The sequence below is a fragment of the Gavialis gangeticus genome, unplaced genomic scaffold, assembly GCF_001723915.1.
Source record: "Gavialis gangeticus isolate Ggan-Ray unplaced genomic scaffold, GavGan_comp1, whole genome shotgun sequence".
In the NCBI taxonomy this organism is placed as follows: Eukaryota; Metazoa; Chordata; order Crocodylia; family Gavialidae; genus Gavialis; species Gavialis gangeticus.
This window is the reverse complement of record NW_017729033.1, coordinates 22,172,148-22,193,789: the sequence shown is the minus strand read 5'-3', so window position 1 is coordinate 22,193,789 and position 21,642 is coordinate 22,172,148. Positions and strand designations below refer to the sequence as shown.

At 44.2% G+C, this 21,642-nt stretch overlaps 1 protein-coding gene across 1 annotated transcript in view; it reads right to left on the bottom strand.

Moving 5' to 3' along the window:
* The window catches only part of RGS12 (regulator of G-protein signaling 12), a 164,142-nt gene that overhangs the window by 128,591 nt on the left and 13,909 nt on the right, over positions 1–21,642 (bottom strand). The window contains exon 2 of the mRNA XM_019526049.1: positions 6,520–6,636. Coding sequence (XP_019381594.1) covers positions 6,520–6,636 — 117 coding nt within the window. The remainder of the gene's footprint in view (positions 1–6,519; positions 6,637–21,642) is intronic.

Genomic DNA, 21,642 nt, shown 5'->3' with positions numbered 1-21,642 from the left:
AGCGGGCTCACGGCCACTCCTAGGCCCCACTCCGTGACAGGAAACAACATGCCAGGTAGGGCAAAGAACAAGCAGGACGGGATTGACACTATTCCCACCACTGTCATAGAACTGGTGTATGATCAATTAAAGAAATCAGACGTATATAAATCGGCAGGACCGAATGAACCCCACCCCAAGAGTGCTGCAGGAGTCGGCCGAAGTAATTGCAGAGCCCCTGGCAAAGGTCTTTCAAAATTCATGGGCCTCTGGAGAAATCCCAGGGGACTGGAAGAGGGCCAATGTTGTACCCATCTTCAAGAAGGGGAAGCATGAAGACTGGGGAAACTACAGGCCAATTAGCTTAACTTCTATTCCAGGGAAAATCCTAGAAATATTCATCAAAAAGGCTATATGTGACAAACTTGCAGAAGGCGTGATACTGAATGACAGCCAGCATGGCTTTGTCATGGGCAGGTCTTGTCTGACCAACCTCATTTCTTTCTATGATCAGGTGACTTGTCACCTGGATGAGAGAAAAGCGATTGACATCATATACCTTAACTTCCAGAAAGCCTTTGACCTGGTATCCCATGAGGTACTGATCAGAAAACTGGAAGATATGGGGCTCAACTGCAGGACCGTCAAGTGGATACGAAACTGGTTGCGAGGTAGGACACAGAGTCCAAACGAATGGATCGGTGTCATCCCGTCGGGATGTGAACAGCAGCATACCCCAGGGGTCAGGACTTGGCTCTGTGCTGTTCAGTATCTTCATCAACAACCTGGCTTAGGGGATGAAAAGCCCATTGGCCGAATTCGTGGATGACACCAAGGTATAGGGTTGTGTGGACACAGCCACAGATAGGCTGCAGATACAAGCAACCTAGACAGGCTGGTGTGCTGGGCAGAACGGAACCAGATAAGGTTCAATGTAGAGAAATGCAAAGTGCTGCATCTGCAAAGGAAGAACCCCCAGCACACCTACAGGGTGGGCATCACTAACCTGACTAGCATGACAAATGAAAGGGATCTGGGGGTAGCAATAGACCCCAGCATGAATACGAGCCGGCAACGCAATGCAGAAGTCACTAGAGCCAATAAAACTCTGGCATGCATCAATTGATGCATCTCCAGTAAATCCAAAGTGATTCGCACGCTTCATTCATCAATGCTGTGCCCACAGCTGGAGTACTGCATCCAGTTCTGGGCACCGCACTTCAACAAGGATGTGCTAAAGCTCGAGAGGGTCCAGAGAAGGGCCACCTGTATGATCAGGGACTTGCACTGCAACCCATACGAAGAGAGGCTGAGGGATCTCAGACTCTTCAACCTAAATAAAAGAAGGCTGAGAGGGGACCTGATTGCAGCTTACCTCTATATCAGAGGTGTATATCAGAGGTATACATCAGAGGCTCAGTGAACAACTGTTCACCAGGGAGCCCTGGGGGAAAATTAGAAACAATGGCCACAAACCCCTGGAAGAGAGTTTCAGGCTAAACATTAGGAAAAACTTCTTTACTACTAGGGTGACCAGACTATGGAACAAGCTCCCACAGAGGTGGTGCAATCATCTACCCTAGAGGTCTTCAAGAGAAGACTGGACAGTCACCTGGCTGAGGATGTCTGACCCCAGATGTCTTTCCTGCTCATGCAGACAGCTGGACTTGATGATCCTTCAGGGTCCCTTCCAGCCCTATGATTCTATGAAAGTTGAAACTGCTTAGATTTTAACTTTCATCAATATATACCTCCTGCAAGTACAGGGAAATTGCCTAGGAGTGATAGCTGTATGGTTATGCAGTTATTCTAGCCTCATAAGGATACAGTTTATTCATCTTTCAAGCTCTATATCTAAAAGAAGCAAAATATTATCAAATGCCAGTTGTTTTTGTTTCTTACAGCAGTATGTATATAAAAATATTTTATATTTAAGAAGCCCCTTCAAAAAAAAGGAATCTCAAAGGAACCATGCAACTTCATGGCACATAACAGACAGACTGACATTAATACACGATACAGAGCACAGAATGTAATGACACAGCAATAAAATGTTGCCCAGAAAGTGTGGGACAAACTCATACTCAGATGAATAAACTATTTCTATTGGGGCCTTTGAGAGGAATTAATTCAATTTAAAAATACCCATGTACAAAATATTATATACAATTTGATTTCTGCTGTTCCGTACTGAATACTTGAGCTGATGCTATTAAGATTTGAACCCATAAAATGGGCAGTTGAGGCAGTTTACCCATTTCAAAACTAATGTTTAAAACATCAACACATCCGTTCTGCTTAAAGACAGGGATGTGAGTCCAAAACAAGTGAATAACCTCCATATTATGCTCATGGTCATTATTCAAAGGTGGAGCCTCTAAGAATTTCCTGGTATTGTTGTCTCCCCTTCCAGCAAGTCTGCCCTGAAATATTCTAAACATGTTCTGACAACGTTATATTGTACTATACTAGAAATAGCAGTGTTTGTGCAATCAAATACCAAATTATAGAGCAGCAATAGCAAGGCTATAGTTAGAACTGGACATTTCCATTCTAAACACTTAGTTGTCATTCACTTACATGGTTTTAAAGTGAATTACCTTCTAGTTGGATATTTCTCTCATTCGGTCTTTGAAAAAAGAACTTGGTAGGTCTCAAAAATGTTGCTGTTCTGCACAGGGATAAAACCAATAACTTTTTCAAGGTGAAAGACAGGGAGGCCAACCTATCCCCAAAGAGTCAATCGGCAAGTGATCAGTCAGGGCACTCGTCGAGGATATGGGAAAGCAAAAGACAAAGCCTTGACTTGCTTAATTGAGCTCAGGAATTTGCAATGCAGTGTCCAACATTTTCAGATGAATGCCCTAACCAGCAGGCTATTGGATAATCTGGGTGTGGTGTTTTTCACTTTTTCCTGCTGGAGCTGTTCTACTTTGCATAAATAACTGAATATTCATTAGGCTAGAGAGCAAGAGATTGACTTTTTAGCCCAGCGGTTATGGCACCTACCTGGGATGGAGGAAAACAGAATAATTACGCAAACTAAAAAAGTTCCTAAAGGAGAGAGAGGTCCACCCCCGAACAGCCACTAGTCTGGTGGTTACAACACCCGCTGGACCATCAGACAACCTTGTAAGCCTCCATAGACTTAAATTGGAAGGAGCTGAGTATACCTTGAGTTCCTACCACCCATGTGAGTGTCCTAAACAACAATCTCCTCTGGAGTCCACCTATCAGCATATCTCTCCTTTTAGCCAGCAATTCCATCCTTTTAAGAATTGGAACGCACACTGCCATGAAAAGTGTTGATTCAATTTGATTTTTGAATTAGCATTTATAATCAAAACCAATTTTAGTCAGACAATTCCTAATCAGTTTTTGTTTCCTGCCCCCCCCCCCAAGATTTTGTTTTGCTTATTAAAATGTAAAGATAATCTACCATTCTCAAGTTCGGAATATGTGCTAAAAATCAAATAAAAAAAAGTATTTCTAGTCCTTGAGACAACTTATCAGGTACTTTAGTACAGCTGGATAAATTGCTTTATTTTAAGACTTCAGATGAGAACATGAAAATGGTTCTCAGTGAGGAACATTTACTTTCTCCCTGCTTAAAATAATGATGAAATAACAAAATTATTAATTTTAGACTGGAGAGTTGCACAGTTCATTGCTTCTGTAAAACAAGCTCATCACACACTAAGGGCTCCTTGTATCCCTCCATTCTCCCTGAACATGATCCCATCTTCCTCTCTTTGTAACAGACTCTGACATTTCCTCCCATGATCCCTAGGGTTCTATATGCTCCCCATGACACCCTTCCCCCATCCCATCCTATAGATACTTGTGACCTTGCTCCCTTATCCCCTCCCAGACCACAGCTTCTGTGTATCTATCTTTCTTCCCTACCCCACTCCCAAACTATTGTTTTTACTCAGAGTTAAAGAAATAGGAACACAGCTATTGCTGCCTGCTTCTCTCTCCCCCCTCACCAGGGAACAGGCATGGGGGAAGCAGCATAGTAGGAAGGAGGAATGAAAATTTCCTCACTATCCTCTTCATTTTCCCGCTCAGCAAGGAACATTTAATTTAAAATTCAAATGTATTCTAGTTTTCTGATTTTAATCAAAATCAACAAGTTGGCCTAAAATGTTCCCCAAAATCTGATCAAAAACCAAGATTCAAAGTTACTGTATTACATGCCAAAGTTAACTTAGGCATTTGCTTTATTCAGCCGATAACAATAAAGGAAATGATAATATCTATTTTTTAGATAGCAAATTATGCCTGTTCAGTAAGTTATACTATTTACTAAGTTATGCATAGAAACTGGGCACATATCAAGACATATACATATTTCACCCTCAGGATCCTCTCAGAGCACTGGTCAAATGACTGTCTGTTGAACTGAAACAGACTGGTAAAAATATATGACTAAGCAATTAGTTCATACATTTAATCAAGTCATGTGTACTTTAGAGGTCTTGGTAGGCTGTGATGAGTCAAAAGAAGTCAATGTTTCACATGGCCTACTACACCCTACAATAGAACCATCACCATTCCTGGATCCTACAGCTGCATCTCCAGAAATGTTATACATCGCATCCAGTGCACCAAATGCCCTGATGGGAAATATGTTGGAAAAACCAAACAAGAACTGTGCACCAAAATGAACACACACCGAAAATCCATCAAAGACAAGAATACCCAGCTACCTGTGGGGGCACACTTCTCATAAGACCATCACAACCTCTCTGATCTCTCAATTCTAATCCTCAAAGGGAACTTACAAAACACTTTTTGTAGATGAGCCTACGAACTTCATTTCATAAATCTACTGCAAACAAAAAGTCCTGGACTCAATATACAGGGGTGTAGGTTGTAGCCATGTTGGTCTAAGGACATAGGCAGACAACGTTCTTTGCATGAATCTGATATCTTTTATTAGACCAACTTCTAACTCAATATATTGTTTTTATAACACATTACAACCTGCCTGACATCTGATTCAATAGGTACCTGCTTGACCTAACCTCTTACATTCTTCTTTTCCCCCCACCTTTTCTCCCTTTCCCTGCTTTCCTGCCCTTTGCCTCCCTGATTTCCTACTATTTCCTTCTTCACTGAGAGCCTTTCTTACCCTGTATATTTACCTCTGTAATGTTTCCCTTTGGCCTTTTCCCCCCTGCTTTCTTCCCCCTCCATCCTCTGCTTTACCTTTTGTTTCTCATTTCTACTTTTTTATATTTACACTACCATCCTCTTACACTTTGAGCTCATCTAATTCTTGTTTTCTTGATCTCCAACTATTATTTTTCACTGACAGCTTCTTTTCCACCCTGTAGTCTATCACTGTAATGTTTCTCTTCAGCTTTTTTTCCCCTGCTTTCTTCGCCCTCGCCTCTCTCCTTTACTTTTTGTCTTTCTAATTGCAACCTATTTACATTCTCACTGACATCCTGTCACACTTGTAGCTTCTCTCATTTCCTGGACTCTCAGAATAGCAAAGATTCCCTAAGCCTGAAGAAGGGTGACTGTGTCCAAAGGCTTGCTAAGAACTTCTTTTCCCCAACTACTCAGTTGGTCTAATAAAATACATCACATCTACTCAAAAAAACTTGCCTGCCTATATTCTTAGACCAACAAGGCTACAACCAAAAACCCAGCAATGTTTCACATGGCGTGACAGGGAGCCAGAGGCTTCTGTCACTTTAAGTAGAGAGTACATAGTATTGCGGGAGGCTGCCCCAGACCAAGCCTCATGACCAGGAGGGGTGGGGCTTAGAGACATATATACCCAGGGCCAGAAGCAAAGTGGGCAGTCTGGCCCTGTATGCTGTGCAAAAAGCAGCTCCGGGGAGAGAGGGGCTTCAGGAAAGACCCAGGGACAGCCAGACTACCCAGGAAGCTAGATGGGGCAACTGAAGTGGACATACGGCTTGGGGTGGGGCTTTGGCCCATAGTGAGGATTAAGATAAGGTTTGGGAAGCAGTTTGCTTGTGTGTTATATTTAAGTTTCTACACTGGAGGACCAGATTGTGGCTATAGGGGTGAGATAGTGGGCCAAGGTTAATGTCCATAAGACAATTTAGTGCCTGAGGGCAGGACTGGTACTGGTCAGGTACATGGAGCACAAGGTAGTTGAGGGACTGAAGCATTCTAGGACCCTGGGGCAGCCTCCTGCAATACTATAAATTCAATCAAGGCACGACAGGTGAGTTAGAAAAGGGAGGAAAAGCTAGAGTGAGGCAGGTGTTGCTTGGCCATCAGGGAGTATCACAGCCACCCTCACAGCCAGATATGCTACACATGGAAAGAATGACCACTAGGAGCATTAGCTCAAGTTCTCAAAAAATTCTGAAAAAACTCAGGTCACAACTCAAACCTGTAGCTTACACACATACCAATTTTAAATTAGTTACTTTATTCCAACCATCAGTTAAATTTATTCCAATCATTGCTTCCATCTTATGTATTTGGGAAAATTGCTACAATATTTCTATGTGAGAGAAATTTTACATAGAACTTGAAAATTAAAATTACCTCAAGATCATCCAGTGAACGGGTAATGCTAAATCGCTTAGATCTTCCAAATGATCTCCGAACAGAAGAACGTTGAGGGGCCTGAGCTAATCCAACTGAATGCCCAAACTTTGCACCCTAAAGACAATAGAAAATAGAAAATTATTTTTACTTGTATTCAATTTTAGTACTTTACTTACCTGGGACAAATCTTCAGACACAGCAATGAATTTTCAGAGGTGCTCTCCTTTTATCCAATTTTACATCTGTTCAATTATACAGAACAATGGGAGGTGTTTCCTCCAGCATCACTAAACCAATAACGGTGGATGCCACAGGGGGTAATGAATATAAGATGATAGATCACTCTAGATCAGTGATTCTCAACCAGGGTGCCACCAGATCCTTTAACAGGTGCCACAAAGTGTGAAGAGGAAAGCTAAGTAGAGAACACAAGCACAGGCTTTTCCCTACCTGAAGGATCCCCCACATCCACTGCCCAGTCCCTCTGCAACGACGTAAGCACTGTGATATATGTTGGTTCATTAAATTGTGTGCCATTCAATTCACAAAAGGTATGGAAGGGCGCCTCAAGTCTAAAAGGTTTGAGAAATCGCTACTCTAAATATACCTGATTCAATGCTCTCCCTAAAGCATCCACTTCTGTCACTGTCAGAGACAGGACTACTGGTCTGATCCAGTATGTTCTTACATCCTCATAGCACCAGGAGAGAGGGAGGGAGCAGAAATTTCTAAGGGCACAAACAGAGTTAGGCACTCACTTTCGGTGGGAGCTGGCTGGTCTCCTTTGTGCCTTTGAAAATATCTACTAATCATTAAATTAATGTCATGAACATACTTTTTCCAGCCTAAGGCAAACACTTAGAAAGAAATGAGTTTACAAAAATGAGTAATCAACAAGAGTTTTACCGTGATTAGAAGAAAAACACAAGGCAATCCTAGAACTTTGCTGTCATGACTAGAGAACAGAAAACCGTGGTCTCTATACAATGCTTCAAACCTAGAATCCATCTTACCCAGCCCCCGCCTGCATGTTAAACACTCCCCACTTGAGTACTGATGTTCTCAGTACTCAAGCTTACACCCATAAATTCCAACTTTCTAAATTAAAGAAAGTATATAAGGAAGTTGCCAGACTACTCTTTTATTTTACCATCGTAACTAGTATCGTATGCACCTACAAAACAAAATCAAATGGAGTTCTGGGTTTTTAATGCCCTATAAGTATGTTCCACACTACCTTCCTCAAACAGTATATGCAGCTCAATCTATCCAAAGTCTGAGCCTCTTCTCTGTTCCCTCACTACAACACCCAAGTTTAGAAGGGTCACTGTATTTGTGTTGTTTTATATATCTTGAATTCCTTCCCCAATATATACCTTAAAATATTCCTTTTCCATATAACAGATGATGGACTCTACCATATTGAAGCTTTCATTTATTTCATTTCTGCACCTTCCTCAGTAGGACAAGCATCTTTTTTGGCTTTGATATGGCAAATCTCTATTAATTATATTTTTAGTTTTTTCCTTCTAGTGTTAGGACTCACTGTTTCCAACTCTAAAATATCTTCTAAGCATTTTGTTCGTCTTTGCTCAAAAGTCTATATATGTCACATTAAGTAACTAAACAAACATAATTCTACATTTTTATAATTAGATATTAACAGCTTATTGTACAAAGTAGAGAAAAACAGCTAGCGCATTATGCAGCCTTCTCACTGTTACATAAGAGGATTTATCTGACATCTTTACTGAAAAAATTTAATATCTTGCTGTTTGTTTACCCATATGTATTCAATACAGCCCTTTAAAAATATACAGATTTGCCCAAATGAACCATATTTACCACTGACTCCTACAAGAATCCTTTACAAATACCAAAGCCTAATATACCAAACAGGAATCTGAACCCAATTTTTGCAGCAAACCCCACTACTTTCCTTGGCATACCTCTGCAACAGACTGGAACTCCTTTGGTATTTCAGGGAAATATTAAATAATGAGGATGCTTAATCTGACATGAAAACAAACGATGCAGTAGAACTGGTAGGCTTATATTCAATTTTTTCCACTCCCTGCACACACGTTTTCAGTTTTTAGTACAGCAACAATTTTCTTGTACAGATAAAGAAAAACTGTGCTGGAAAAGTTACCAGGAAGAAGCCAGATATTTGGCAACTGTAAAGCAGACTACTGAGGTGTGTAACCTGCAGGACCACTTTGTACTGTAGGAGGATTATATGAACTAGACATTTCTGCTTAAAATGATCAACAAAAAATTGAGGCTATTCAAGTGGTAGAATCATAGAAAATTAGGGTTGGAAGGGACCTCAGGAGATCATCTAGTCCAACCCCCTGCTCAGAGCAGGACCAGCCCCAACTAGATCATCCCAGCCAATGTTTTGTCGACCTGGGTCTTAAAAACTTCCAAGGGATGGAGATTCCACCACCTCTCTGGGTAACCTGTTCCAGTGCTTTACTAGCTTTTCCTAATATCTAACTTAGCTCTTGTAGTCCTTAGGTTTCAAAGTTAGCATCCACGAACAGGACAGTGCATAACTTTCAGAGATATTTTTCAAGTTATTTGCAGATGTAAGCAAATATCATCACATTAGTTTACATTTGGTTTCTATTTTAAGGCTGCTTGGAATCTCAAGGTTTAGAATAATTTCTCTTCACTTAAAATGAAAGTTTGACTCTGAAGCAATCTTTGGTAAGGAGTGGACCCCGTGTTAAATTCAGAAGGATCCACTGCTATTAGCATACAATAGATTGGAACAGTGGTTTATTCCCAGTACACGGAGAGAAAGGACAAAAGAACAAATAATAGCAAGTTTTAAAAAGGTAAGGACTTCATAGATTTCATAGACATTAGGGCTGGGAAGGACTTCAGGAGATCATTGAGTCCAGCCCCCTGCCCCAGGGGCAGGAAGTCAGCCAGGGCCAAAATATCCCAGCAAGATAAACATCCAAATGTCTCTTAAGAGAGTCTAGGGTAGGTGCTTGCACTACCTCTGGCAGCAGTCTGTTCCAGGCCCCGGGGGGCTCGGACTGTAAAGAATTTCTTCCTTATATCCAGCCTGAAACGGTCTTGGAGGAGTTTGTGACCATTTGACCTTGTCATCCCTTGGGGTGCTCTAGTGAACAGGCGCTCCCCTAGTTCCTGATATACGCCCATTATATACTTATAGGCAGCCACCAGGTCCCCCCTGAGCCTGCACTTTTCCAGGCTGAAGAGTCCCATAGCTCTCAACCGCTCAGCATAAAGCCTGTTCTCCTGTCCTGTGACATAACATGTATCAGCTGTTTCATGGTAACAGTTTGCATCCTTTCCCTTACCGTGCAGTAGCTCATAAGCCATTACGGAAGAGTGGTTAAAGTGGGCAGGTATTTATCCCGCATCAACTTGCTGTAATTTGTCAGTTTGTCTATACTGTCAGTGTTCTTCCTATATTTTACACACACACATGCATGTGTGCACATGTACATCTCTGTAATCAGAAAGCTTGGCTACTTTTCAATTATGCCACTACCAACTGTAGAAATACAGCCCGCAGGCCACATCCAGCCCACCAGGCAATTTCATCCAGCCCGCAGGTGCCCACCAACTAATAGTACCCTGCTCAGCCCACACTCCTTCTTCCCACCTTTGTGGGCAGAATGGCCCGGCCAAGCCAGCATGCGGCTTCCAGGCGGAGCTGCTGCTGCCGCTGCCAGGGGACCTGCTTGGCCTCCCCGGCATCCCGCTTGCTCCAGGCACCAGGCAGGGAAGCGGCAGGGGCAGGGGCAGTAGGAGAGGGAGCTGCAGCTGGGATGGAGCACAGAGCATGGGACTGGGGCTGGCAGCAGTGCCCATGCTCAGGGAGGCGGCAGAAGTACAGAGCTTGGGGGGGCAGGGTATGGGTGTGAGCGACCCTGCCAGGTTCCACGTTCCATCCTCCCCTACTCTGCTCCAAGAGCCGGGCTCCAGCCAAGACCCACTTCCCCTTGGCAGAGCAGAAAGGACCACGTCATGGAGCAGAGAAGAGTCCCAGAGACACTGACAGCCTAGGGGAGAACCTGCTTGCCCTGGGCTCCCCGCTGCTAACCACACCAGCCCCGCTGCAGCTCCGAGCCAGGAAGGATGCAGCTCTGCCTGGCTGGGATTGGGGTGGGGCAGGGGGAAAAAGAGCCAGGAAGGCAGAAACTCGCAGTCCAGAGCCCCAGAAACCCTCCCACCACCCAGCCCGGCCAGGGCCCCACACACCCCTGCCCCGCTCCCACCCTCACCGCAGGGTCCTTGATCTGCCCCCTCCCTTTCCCCACAGACTGATCTGCTGGGCGAGGGGGGAGAGAGAGGAGGTGGTGTGGTAGATCCCGGGTTGCCCTTTTCTTCAAAAAGTGATCTTCACCTTTAAAAGGTTGGAGACCACTGCCTTAAGACAACTCCAGTTACATTCTAAGTGAAAGAAGATTCTAGATTGCTTTCAGAATCATTAGCTCCAGATATTAAGCACGTCAATGACCCAGTTTAAAATTTAAAAGGGCTTATTTAAAGTCAATAAAAGAACAAGCACAGCATAAGGAGTATGCAAAAACCACAATTAGAACTATATAGGAATACAAACAAAAATAGGAAGCCATTACCCAATCAAAAATTCATTTGAGGTTTTTCTGACACACCGATCCAAAAATAAATATCTAGCACTTGGAGGACACACAGCCATCACATAAGAGCAAACATGGAAAATACAACCACATCCTCAATGAGACTAAAACAGTGCCAGAGAAGTGCTTATAAAATCTGTGGAAACCCGTTAAAGTTTAAGCATTTGCCTAGCTGATTTGCACAATGTAGAACAGTTTTAAAATTGTACATATAAACCACTTCTCAGCCAGTGAGGGTCTTTCCCTTATACTGAGCGGAAAGCAAGAGATGCCCTGGAGAGCTAGCTGACTGAACCTGAAAACTTCACTAAAGGCAGACCGCTATTTATCTCCACCGAATAGTTCGTGTCTCATTAAGTTGTTGCTGAAGTCTTCCTCCCTACCTGCCTGTCATATCCTTGCAACGATTTAGTCCTTAACTGGACTTTCATTCTGTAAGGAAGACATGAGATGGAAATCTGTTTATCCTACCTACACACAAACAAAGGAACAACTGCCGCTAATTACAACCAAAGATTTGTGTGTGATCCTAAAGATAACACACCTGTAAGCATTCAAGTCTATAGCTAGAGGAATTGTAGGGAGGATGTCACAGTTCTGCCTACCCTCGTTATACTATAAGCAGTTACAGAAAAATCACTACAGTTGAAAGTAATGTTTTCCAAAGTAACATACTGCCATCTGGCTAACAAATGTACTAAAAGCATTTTTTTGCTACCTAAACCATTTTCCTTTTGATGAAGATTGCCTATCAACTCTTGTACCATCTACCATATGAACTCCCTTCCTGAAACTTACTACTGCAAGACCAAAGAAGCAGAACCACAAGAAAAGATGGGTGGTATAAAATAATTCTAAGAAGGAAGACCAAATTCCTGAAACCAAGCTCTAGGATGGCAGACAAACTAAACACTCTCTGAAAAGTCACAAATTGGGTATTGTGAAATACATTTAAAGGTCTGTCTCTTGCGATGAGTTCCTAACAAAGTCTGCCCAGATATATGAGAATCAGCTGAGTAATGAAAGGCAAATACCACAGCAGTGGAAACACCCAAAGTTTGCAACACAAGTATTTGCATTCTCAGTACTAAGTGTCATGGGGAAGGTGTAACGTAAGATCTCTCTGAAAGGCTTAACCTTTTTATCCTGTGGCAGCAGAGGAAAAAAGGAGACATCACACGGGAAGACAAAGGCATACAAAAGTGTTATAATATCCCAAGCCCTGTTTTCATTCTTTATTTATAAATTGGCACACAAAAAATAGACTACTACTGCAGCTCTAAGAAGTTAACATATAGAAAGCTGGTATAATCAAACTTTAAAACGTTTGGCGATTGGTTCAGATGATCTTCTATGGCCAACAGGAATCGTCAAGTGAAGATTTACTGACTTGAAAATAAGCACTGCTCAAAATATAATCATACTTTTCTTTCAAATATGAAATAGCTTTATGGGAAACATTTTTACATGATTACCTGACCTTGCAAACAGGTGTGTGAACTAAATTACACTAATGTCAAAGCATTACAAACAAAATTGGTGAAAAAGTGGGTTAGCAGCAGTTTGTAGATGGCTGTATCAGTTCAGGGAAAGGTGCATGTAGAAATACACAAAATGATGGGGCTTTTGGGAGCAGCATGTCATCAATACTGGGGCTATACAAGAGACACTGCAGCAAATGAGGAATGAGTGAGGACTGAGCATTATGAAACAAGGCTGCAAAACACTAAGATAAGGTAGCAGAGGGCTGGACTGAAAGGGGAGTGGATGAAAAGAAAATAAGATATAGCTTCAACATAGGTGACTTACATTAACTTGCTAAAAAAATGAGTGGAAAAGGATGCCATATTAGAAGAAGGACATTTTTCACTGACAAAATAAGAGAGAGAGGGAAGCTGGGTCAAGAGGATATTCTAATTTGGTGCTTAAGTACAGGAAAGAGAGAAAAAGGAGTCAGTCAGTTGATGAAGTCCTAAAAAAAAAGTTCCTATCAATTATTCACAACCAAATGAAACCAAACACCTTTGCAAAAAGTCTGCTCCAATCTGTTTAAAGAAATTCTGAGCAAAAGAAGACGCCTGAGCTGATTCTGGTGTATTCCAGTAATCAAGCATCATAAATCTTTTTAACTAAAACTGAACACAACTTACCTTTTACATTTTACTGTATACTTTCTTCGAACCTCTGTATACTCTAGAAATGTTTACAAATACCATATTGGCTATTTATCCAGAGCTCTTGGTGAATTTGTTCAACAGACAAACACAATCAAAGCCTTATGTCGTCTAATAAGTACAAGCAGTAATATTAAAAGAAAGAAGAGTTTTAAAAATGGGACTGAACATTACAGAAGCAAGATGTACAAAGAGAAAATGCACAAAACAAGAGGAAGAGTTCCCAAGAACAGATGTCTCTGAAAAAATGCTCGTAAAAATATGCACTTATATGATATGTACCAAACTAGGAGTCGCAGTACAAAAAATGAAAGTTAGAGATATGTGCAGATATCCATAAACTATTTTTATTTTTTTCCCCAAAACCTATTTACCTCTGGATTGGAACAATTACTCCATCCCTTGGCATGCATCTCTCCCAGAAAATTTTTAATTCCTTGGAGATGTATTCCCGCAAACTAGACCACAAGCTTGAGACAAGCCTGCATCAAGGGAGGACAGTACTGTTCAGATGTTGTCTATACTGCCTCAGCATTAGAGCCTGGGAAGGATGGGACTGAGCATTCTCTACCCCTGCCCAACACATCTGAGTCTCCTAAGATAGTGGAGGTCAACCTTTTTGGCAGACGTGCCACAAATTTAGCCTGCGCCTCCACCACTCTGATTCCCTTCCCGTGTTTTCTGCTCCCTGCTACACACAGCGGCTACCCACGCCACTTGTGCCATTCATCGAACAGGCTGGTGTGTTAAGGCATTCCAGAGCCAGAAACTGGCCAGTTTGGTTGTTTCAGGCTCATCCCCAGAGCTTTTAAACTCACCAGAGAGTGAGGGTTTGAGAACAGACACCATGATGAAGAACGCTTTTACCAGCAAACTTCCAGCTGTGGAGAATATTAGCAGAGTTTTCCACAAAATTTGTAGGTAAGCACCCCACCGTAGCAGGATCAGCCACTCTTGCATGGCCCATATTGCAACCTCTGTTGTTGTTTCTCCCACTGCCTTTTCCTCCTGTCACCAACTGGCACCAGCAGTTAGTTGTAGGGAAAAACCAATGGCAAGAAAGAAGCTGCATTAACAAATTCAGGATACACTCAGTCACTTTCTCCCTGGACAACACCACTGCCGCTGTATAGATGTCAGCCCTTTAAAGCCAGACAGGACAACTGTAACAGTCTAGTGTTATCCCTCCATAACAAAAGCCATAAATTTCAGTAAGCAGTTCTTACATCTAACTGAATAACTAGAGAATAGGTTGACAACTTGGGGACTGTCTAAACAGGTAATATGAGACCACAATTATCTTGTCCTTCCTATACAGCTAAATAGAACAGGTATCCTTACTGGGGACCCATAAGGAAAGAATGGAGATATAGTAACAGGAGCACAACTTTCAGAAAGACCCTGTAACAGGGAGTCAAAGGCCCCTGTTACTCAAAAGGGTAGCACCAAAGGCTAGCCTGGTGGTGTACGTAGGCAGGTACCTGAGATAAGGTTAGCTGCACAAGAACAAGCTGGAGGATAAGGGCAAATTCCCAGACAGCCAGGGAATAAAGGCTACAAGCAGCAGGGCTCAGCTAAAACGAGGAGCAAGCTGCCCATTAGATGCAAGGAGACAACACCTGCGTGGGACTAGAGAATCCCTCAACCCAAGGCAGCAGGACTCCAGGGCATACAAATCCAGAGCCTGGAGGAAGGTAGGCAGTCAGGCCCAGGGCACTGCAAGGAACAGGGCTCCCAGGAGAGAGAGACTGCTGGAGACACACTGGCAGACACCAAACCACCCTGAGAGTGGATGAAAGCTGGCTAACCATTTATTTTACCCAGAGTAAGGGAGGTCTTGTTTTAAAGCAGATACTTGCCTTTTTGTTCTAGTTTAAAAATGGGGGACCACATGTGGCTGTAAGAGGTGGAAAGGAGGCCACAAGGTTGTCTGAGGGGTGTGCCAAGGCTTTGAGCCCTGCCAGGGGCATGGGCACAAGAGCCAGGTAGCAGAGACCGAGAGGGCCAACGCCAGAAAGGGGCAAGAGAGGCAGTCTGAGGCCAAAAGGGCCAAAACCTAGAGCCCGAGAAGGGGCAAAATCAGGGCCGGGGGCCCAGAAGCTGAGGACTGGCACAATGAATCTAGACTGAGGGAGACACAGCCGGAGAAAAGGAGACGAAGCCAGGAAGGCCAATCCTCAACAAAGATTTTGAGACCTAAGAGGGCTATGCACTGTGGTGGGACCAGGCAGCCCCTCTAAAGTGATACCATACACCAGGGGTGGGCAAAATGCAGCTCGCTGGCTGGATGCAGCCTGCCAAGCCGTTCTATCCAACCCGCCAGGCCCCTAAAAAATTAGAAAATAAATATTTATCTGCCCTGGGCTGCCTGTCATGCAGCCCTCGATAGCTTGCCAAAACTCAATAAGCAGCCCTCAGCCCAAAATAATTGCCCGCCCCTGCCATACACCATCTGCAAGGCATAGGCATGGCTATGGGGACAGACAGCTATGGGGAAGAACACAGCTTCTCAGGCGCCTGGTGCCCTAAGACATGAATAGGGCTTAAACGACCACAACAGAGTATCTGAGAGCAAATCTGCCAGGAACTGAACCTGCTCTGGGCCCTTGGAGCAGCCTCCCAACCCATTTTTGAACAGCATCAAGGTATAACAGGTGAAACAATAGGGAATTGCCACCAGGGGGGATTGCCACAGCACCTCTGGGCTTAGATCCCATCACAGACCCCCACTTTGATTTCAAGGCTCCGAGTAATAGAAAATTTATTCCACCTCTTTTCAATCTGTTCCAAAGACTACGGTAACTTTACACTTCTTTTTCCATTTTGAATTAATTTAGTGTCAACTTCCAACTACTAAATTTTGTTATGACTTCAGTTGCTACTTATAGATAAACCTTCTCCCTGGATAAGTTTTTACAAACTTAACATTTTTCACTTCATAATCTTTTTTTTCTATAAACTAAACAGATTGAGCTCTCTGTCTTTCATTATAATATATATTTTCCAGATCTCACATTATTTTTGCAACTCTTATCTCAAGCACAAAAAATAAACTAACACAGTGTTCTTTTTCTGCCTCCAAAAAATTAAAATTTACTGTACTGAGCCTTGTCCTGTAAAGAGATACTGATGTTTGTATCCCTTCTATATCAAAATAGGATTGGAAGGGACATGAGCTCATCTAGTCCAGCCCCTGGCTCACGGCAGGATCACCCCTGACTAAACCATCCCAGCCAAGTCTCTTAAAAATATCCAGGGATGGAGATGCCAGAAATACTCTAGGCAGTTTGTTCTAATGCTTGACCATCCTCTTAGAAAGTTCTCATAGAAGAATCCTGTGCACTTTGGGGGGGGCGGGGGGGAATATGCTGCTTTCAAAAAACAAAACCATCAAAAACATGCAAACAAACAAACAAGAAAACCACTGGACATTTTGATAAAAGAAAATCCACTATTGTCTAGCACCCTAATCACAGTATAGGCAAAGAAGCACCTTGAATCTTTTGACTGTCTGCACTCCAAACTTAGCTTGGGTTCAATATGAAGAAACTCAAGAATGCATGGTATTAATGCAAATGTAAAAGGTGAGACCCTTATACGGACACCAACATTTAAACCTCAACAAAGCCTTCCAATGTACAGAGTTGGCACTGTATTTCCCCAAAGCTAAGACAGCCCCCACCCCCTACCCCCCAATAATTGGAGTCTATATACAGAACATTTACAACTGTGTTATAATTCTCCATGTATAGAATCTAATTATTAGAGCAGGGGTTTTCAAAGTTTTTTGGTCAGGGTACCCCCAGTGGTCGATCAAGCAGGGGGCCCCTGCATGGCAGTGAAACCGGAAGTGCTGCCAGCTTCTCCATACCACTGCTGCGTAACCCCTGGGGCCCGCCAAAATACCCCCAGGGTTATGCATACCCCCAGCTGAAAACCCCTGTATTAGAAATTTGTCTTAACCTTCTTCTCCCCACTATTTGCATGCAGGGGGTGGGGGCAGGTGATGAGGGGGACAGTAATGGGGTACACGGTTGGAGGACAGGCAGTAGGCGGGCATGGAGTCAGGGAGCGAACAGCAGGGGCAGGCAACTTGCTCCCTCCTCAGCTTCTGGCTCCCACCTCCCCCTTAACCCCTCCGCACCACTTCTGCCCCCTACAGCTTTGGGCCCTCATTTTTCTTCCTCTCCATTTTCCCCTTTAAAGCCTTTACCCCCTCAGTGCCCCTCCCCTTTTTACTTCCCCTCCCCCACTTACCTTTGCTCTAGCAGCAGCAGGCTCTGTCCCCACTGCACCTGGCAAATGGAGCGCAGAGCACTGATGAAGCCCAGCCCAGCCCTGTAGCAGCTGCACAGAGCTGACACCACTGCTACAGGGCCAGGCTGGGGCCATGCTCTGTGCTACAATAGGGACAGAGCCTCCCAGCACCAAAGCAAGGTAAGCAGGGGTGGGGCAGGGGAGGTAGAAGAGCACAGTGAGAGATGGGGAAAGAGTCGCGGGGGCCTCAGACTGAGGGAGAAGTGACAGGGGGAGCTTCAACTTGGAATCAAGTATGCATAGTAATTTCCTTCTGGAAGCCACAAAGTCTGGGTATTACTTCTTCTGCATAATCACATAGGTTTAAGACACTGCATACAAAAGCCTAGCACACATCTGGCTTCTGTCAATTCAGAAAAAAATTAATGAGAAAATAGCTCTCTTTACTATATCAAGGAAGTCAGAGAACCGAGACCCTCTTTAACCAAAATAAAACTACCATAAACAACATTGCTGCTTCTCACCAGGTCCTCAGGAAAGAAAGGGAGCATAGAAGGTCCCTTGGCCACCTTTGCAACAAGGTATCTGTTGCTTGAATTTTGTGTCCCTACCAGCAACCCGGAAGGCTTGCAACTCAACCAGGAGGCAAACAGACCAAGGCAACAGCCTCTGGGTGTAACTGTCATTCTGAATGGTCTAGCTTTTGCCTGCAAAGCAAGCCAGCTATAACATTCATTTCCCCCAGGAAAAAAGAGAGTCAGTTGATTGTATTTTCCCTCTAGCCAAGGCATCTATCTACTTGAAACACTGGGGACCTCGCTCCCCTTTGCCCGTTAAAATATGGTAAGAATGAGGCATTGCTTATCACATTCAGCAGATAAACAGAGTTCAGATAAAGTCCACAGACTACACTCTCATATTGGACTGGCCTGAGCTCTCGCCAGTTTATAATGTGCTTGTGATCTTGTTTGGACCAGATCAATGGAGCCTGGGAAACAAGCAGAAAGAATTGGAAGTCCTTGCCCAGTAACAGAACTATGGATGTGATTAGAATAACAGAGACTTGGTGGGAGATCGCATGACCGGAGCACTGTCATGGATGGGTATAACCCATTCAGGAAGGCCAAGCAGGGAAGAAGAGAAGAGGAGGAGTTGCACTTCATGTACAAGAGCCATATCTTGTACAGGTTCAGAGATCCACTAAGAAACTGGACGCAGGCCACTTGAAAGACTCTGGGTCAGGCTCAGAGGAGAGAGCAATAAGGGTGATGTTGTGGGGTGGGTCTGCTACAGACCACCAGACCAGGAGGAAGTGGTGCATGAGCCTCTCTTCATACAGCTAGCAGAAGTTTCCCAATCACAGGCCTTGATTATCACGGGGGACTTCAATCATCCAGACATCTTGCTGGAAGAGCAATGCAGCACTACACAGGCAATCTAAGAAGTTTTTGGAGAGTGTTGGGGATAATTTCTTGGTGCAAGTGCTGGAGTGGTCCACCAGGAGCCATGCTCTTCTCAACCTACTGCTCACAAACAGGGAAGAACTGGTGGGGAATATAATAGTGGATGGCATCTTGGGCAGCAGTGACCACAAGATGACTGAGTTCAGGATTACAAAGAAAGGAAGAAAGGAAAGCAGCAGAGTATGGACACTGGACTTCAGAAAAGCAGATCAACTCACTCAGGGACCTCATGGGCAGGATCCCCTGGGAAGCTGGTTTGAGGCAGAGAGAAGTCCAGGAGAGTTGGCTGTACTTTAAAGAAACTTTACTGAGGGTGCAGGAACAAACCATCCCAATGTGCAGGAAGAATAGCAAGTATGGCAGAAACCACCTTGGCTTAGCAGGGAACTCTTCAGTAAGCTAAAACACAAAAAAGAAAGATTATAAGAAGCAGAAAATTGGACAAACAGCTGGGGAGGATCATAACAGTGTTGTTCAGCCACGCAGGGATGAAATCAGGAAGGCCAAAGCACAACTGGAGTTACAGCAACCAAGGGATACGAAAGGTAACAAGAAGGGTTTCTACAAGTAGGTCAGCAGTGAGAGGAAGATCAGGAAAAGTATGGGCCCTTTACCAAATGGGGGAGGCAACAAAGTGACTGAGGATACAGAAAAGGCTAAGTACTCAATGCTGAAAGCTAACGTACTCAAAAGCTGACGTACCTCAGTCTTCATAGACAGTCAGCTCCCAGACTACCGCACCTGGCAGCACAGTTTGGGGAGGAGGTAAGCATCCAGAAGAGGAATAAGAACAGGTTAGAAAAGCTGGATGTGTACAAGTCCCAGAGGCTGGGTAGGATGCACCTGAGAGTGCTGAGAGAGTTGGCCAAGGTGATTGCAGAGCCATGGGCCATCATCTTTGAAAACTCATGCAAATCGGGAAAGAACCCAGAGTATTGGAAAAGGGCGAATATAATACCCATCTTTTAAAAAAGGGAAGAAGGTGGATCCAGAGAATTACAGACCAGTCAGCTTCAACTCAGTCCCTGGACAAATCATGGAGCTGATGGTCCTCAAGGAATCTATTTCTAGGCATTTGGAGGACAAGAAGCTGACTAGGTACAGTCAGCATGGATTCACCAAGGGCAAGTCATGCCTGACCAACCTAATTTCCTCCTCTAATGACATGACTGGACCTGTGGATGCAGAGAGACCAGGGGATGTGATATGCCTTGACTTTAGCAAAGTTTTTGATAGTCTCTCACAACATTCTTGCAAGTAAGCTAAGGAAGTACAGGTTGGATGAATGGACTGTAAGGTGGATAGAAAACTGGCTGGAGCATCAGGCTCAGAGGGTAGTAGTCAATGCCTCAATGTCTAGTTGACAGCTGGTATCAAGTAGAGTGCCCCAGGGGTCAGTTCTAAGGCTGCTTTTGTTCAATATTTCCATGAATAAGCTGGAAAATGGGATACTCAGGATAAGTGTGGGCCCTTTACCAAATGCGGTACCCTCAGCAAGTTTGCAGATGCCACCAAGCTGGGGGAAGTAGTAGATACAGTGGAGGAAAGGGCTAGAATTCAGAGAGATCTTGACAAATTGGAGGATTGGACCAAAAGAAATCTCATGAGTCCTGCACTTAGGATGGAACAATCACATGCTTTTCTAAAGGATGGGGACCAACTAGCTAAGCAGCATATCTGCAGAAAAGGACCTCCGGACAGTGGATAGCAAGCTGAACATAAGTTAACAGCGTGCCCTTGTTGCCAAGAAGGCTAACAATATACCGGGCTGCATTAGTAGAAGCACTGCTAGCAGATCAAGGGAAGTGATTCTTCCCCTCTATTTCACAGAATCATAGAGTTGGAAGGGACCTAGACAGATCATCTAGTCCGACCCCGAGCCATGGGTAGGAAGGAGCACTGGGGGTAGGCGGAGTCATAAGACCCCAGCCAGGTGCCTATCCAGTCTCCTCTTGATTTCCAGGGAAGGTGAGAGCACCACCTCTCTGGGAAGCCTATTCCAGGCTCTGGCCACCCTTACAGTGAAGTAGTTCTTCCTAATATCTAACCTAAACCTATCCTCCCTCAGCTTGTGGCCATTGTTCCTGGTGACTCCAAGGGGGGCCCTAGTGAACAGACTTTCCCCGAGTCCCGCTGGCGGCCCCTGATAAGGTTGTAGGCAGCCACAAGATCCCCCCTCAGTCTCCTCTTGCGGAGACTGAAGAGATTCAGGTCCATCAGCCTCTCCTCATAGGACTGGCCACGGAGGCCCTCAACCATACGAGTGGCCTCCTCTGGACCCTCTCCAGGTGCTCCACGTCCTTCTTGAAGTGTGGCGCCCAGAACTGAACTCAGTACTCCAGCTGCGGCCTGACCAGCGCCGCATAGACGGGGAGCAAGACCTGTCTGGACCTGTTAGTAATGCCCCTGCTGATGCGTGACAGGGTGCGGCTTGCTCTGCATTGGTATTTCAGTTTCATAGTTTCTAGGGTCGGAAGGGACCTGAGCAGATCATCTAGTCCGACCCCCTGCCATGGCAGGAAGAGCACTGGGGTCAAATGACCCCAGTAAGGTGGTCATCCAACCTCCTCTTAAAAACCC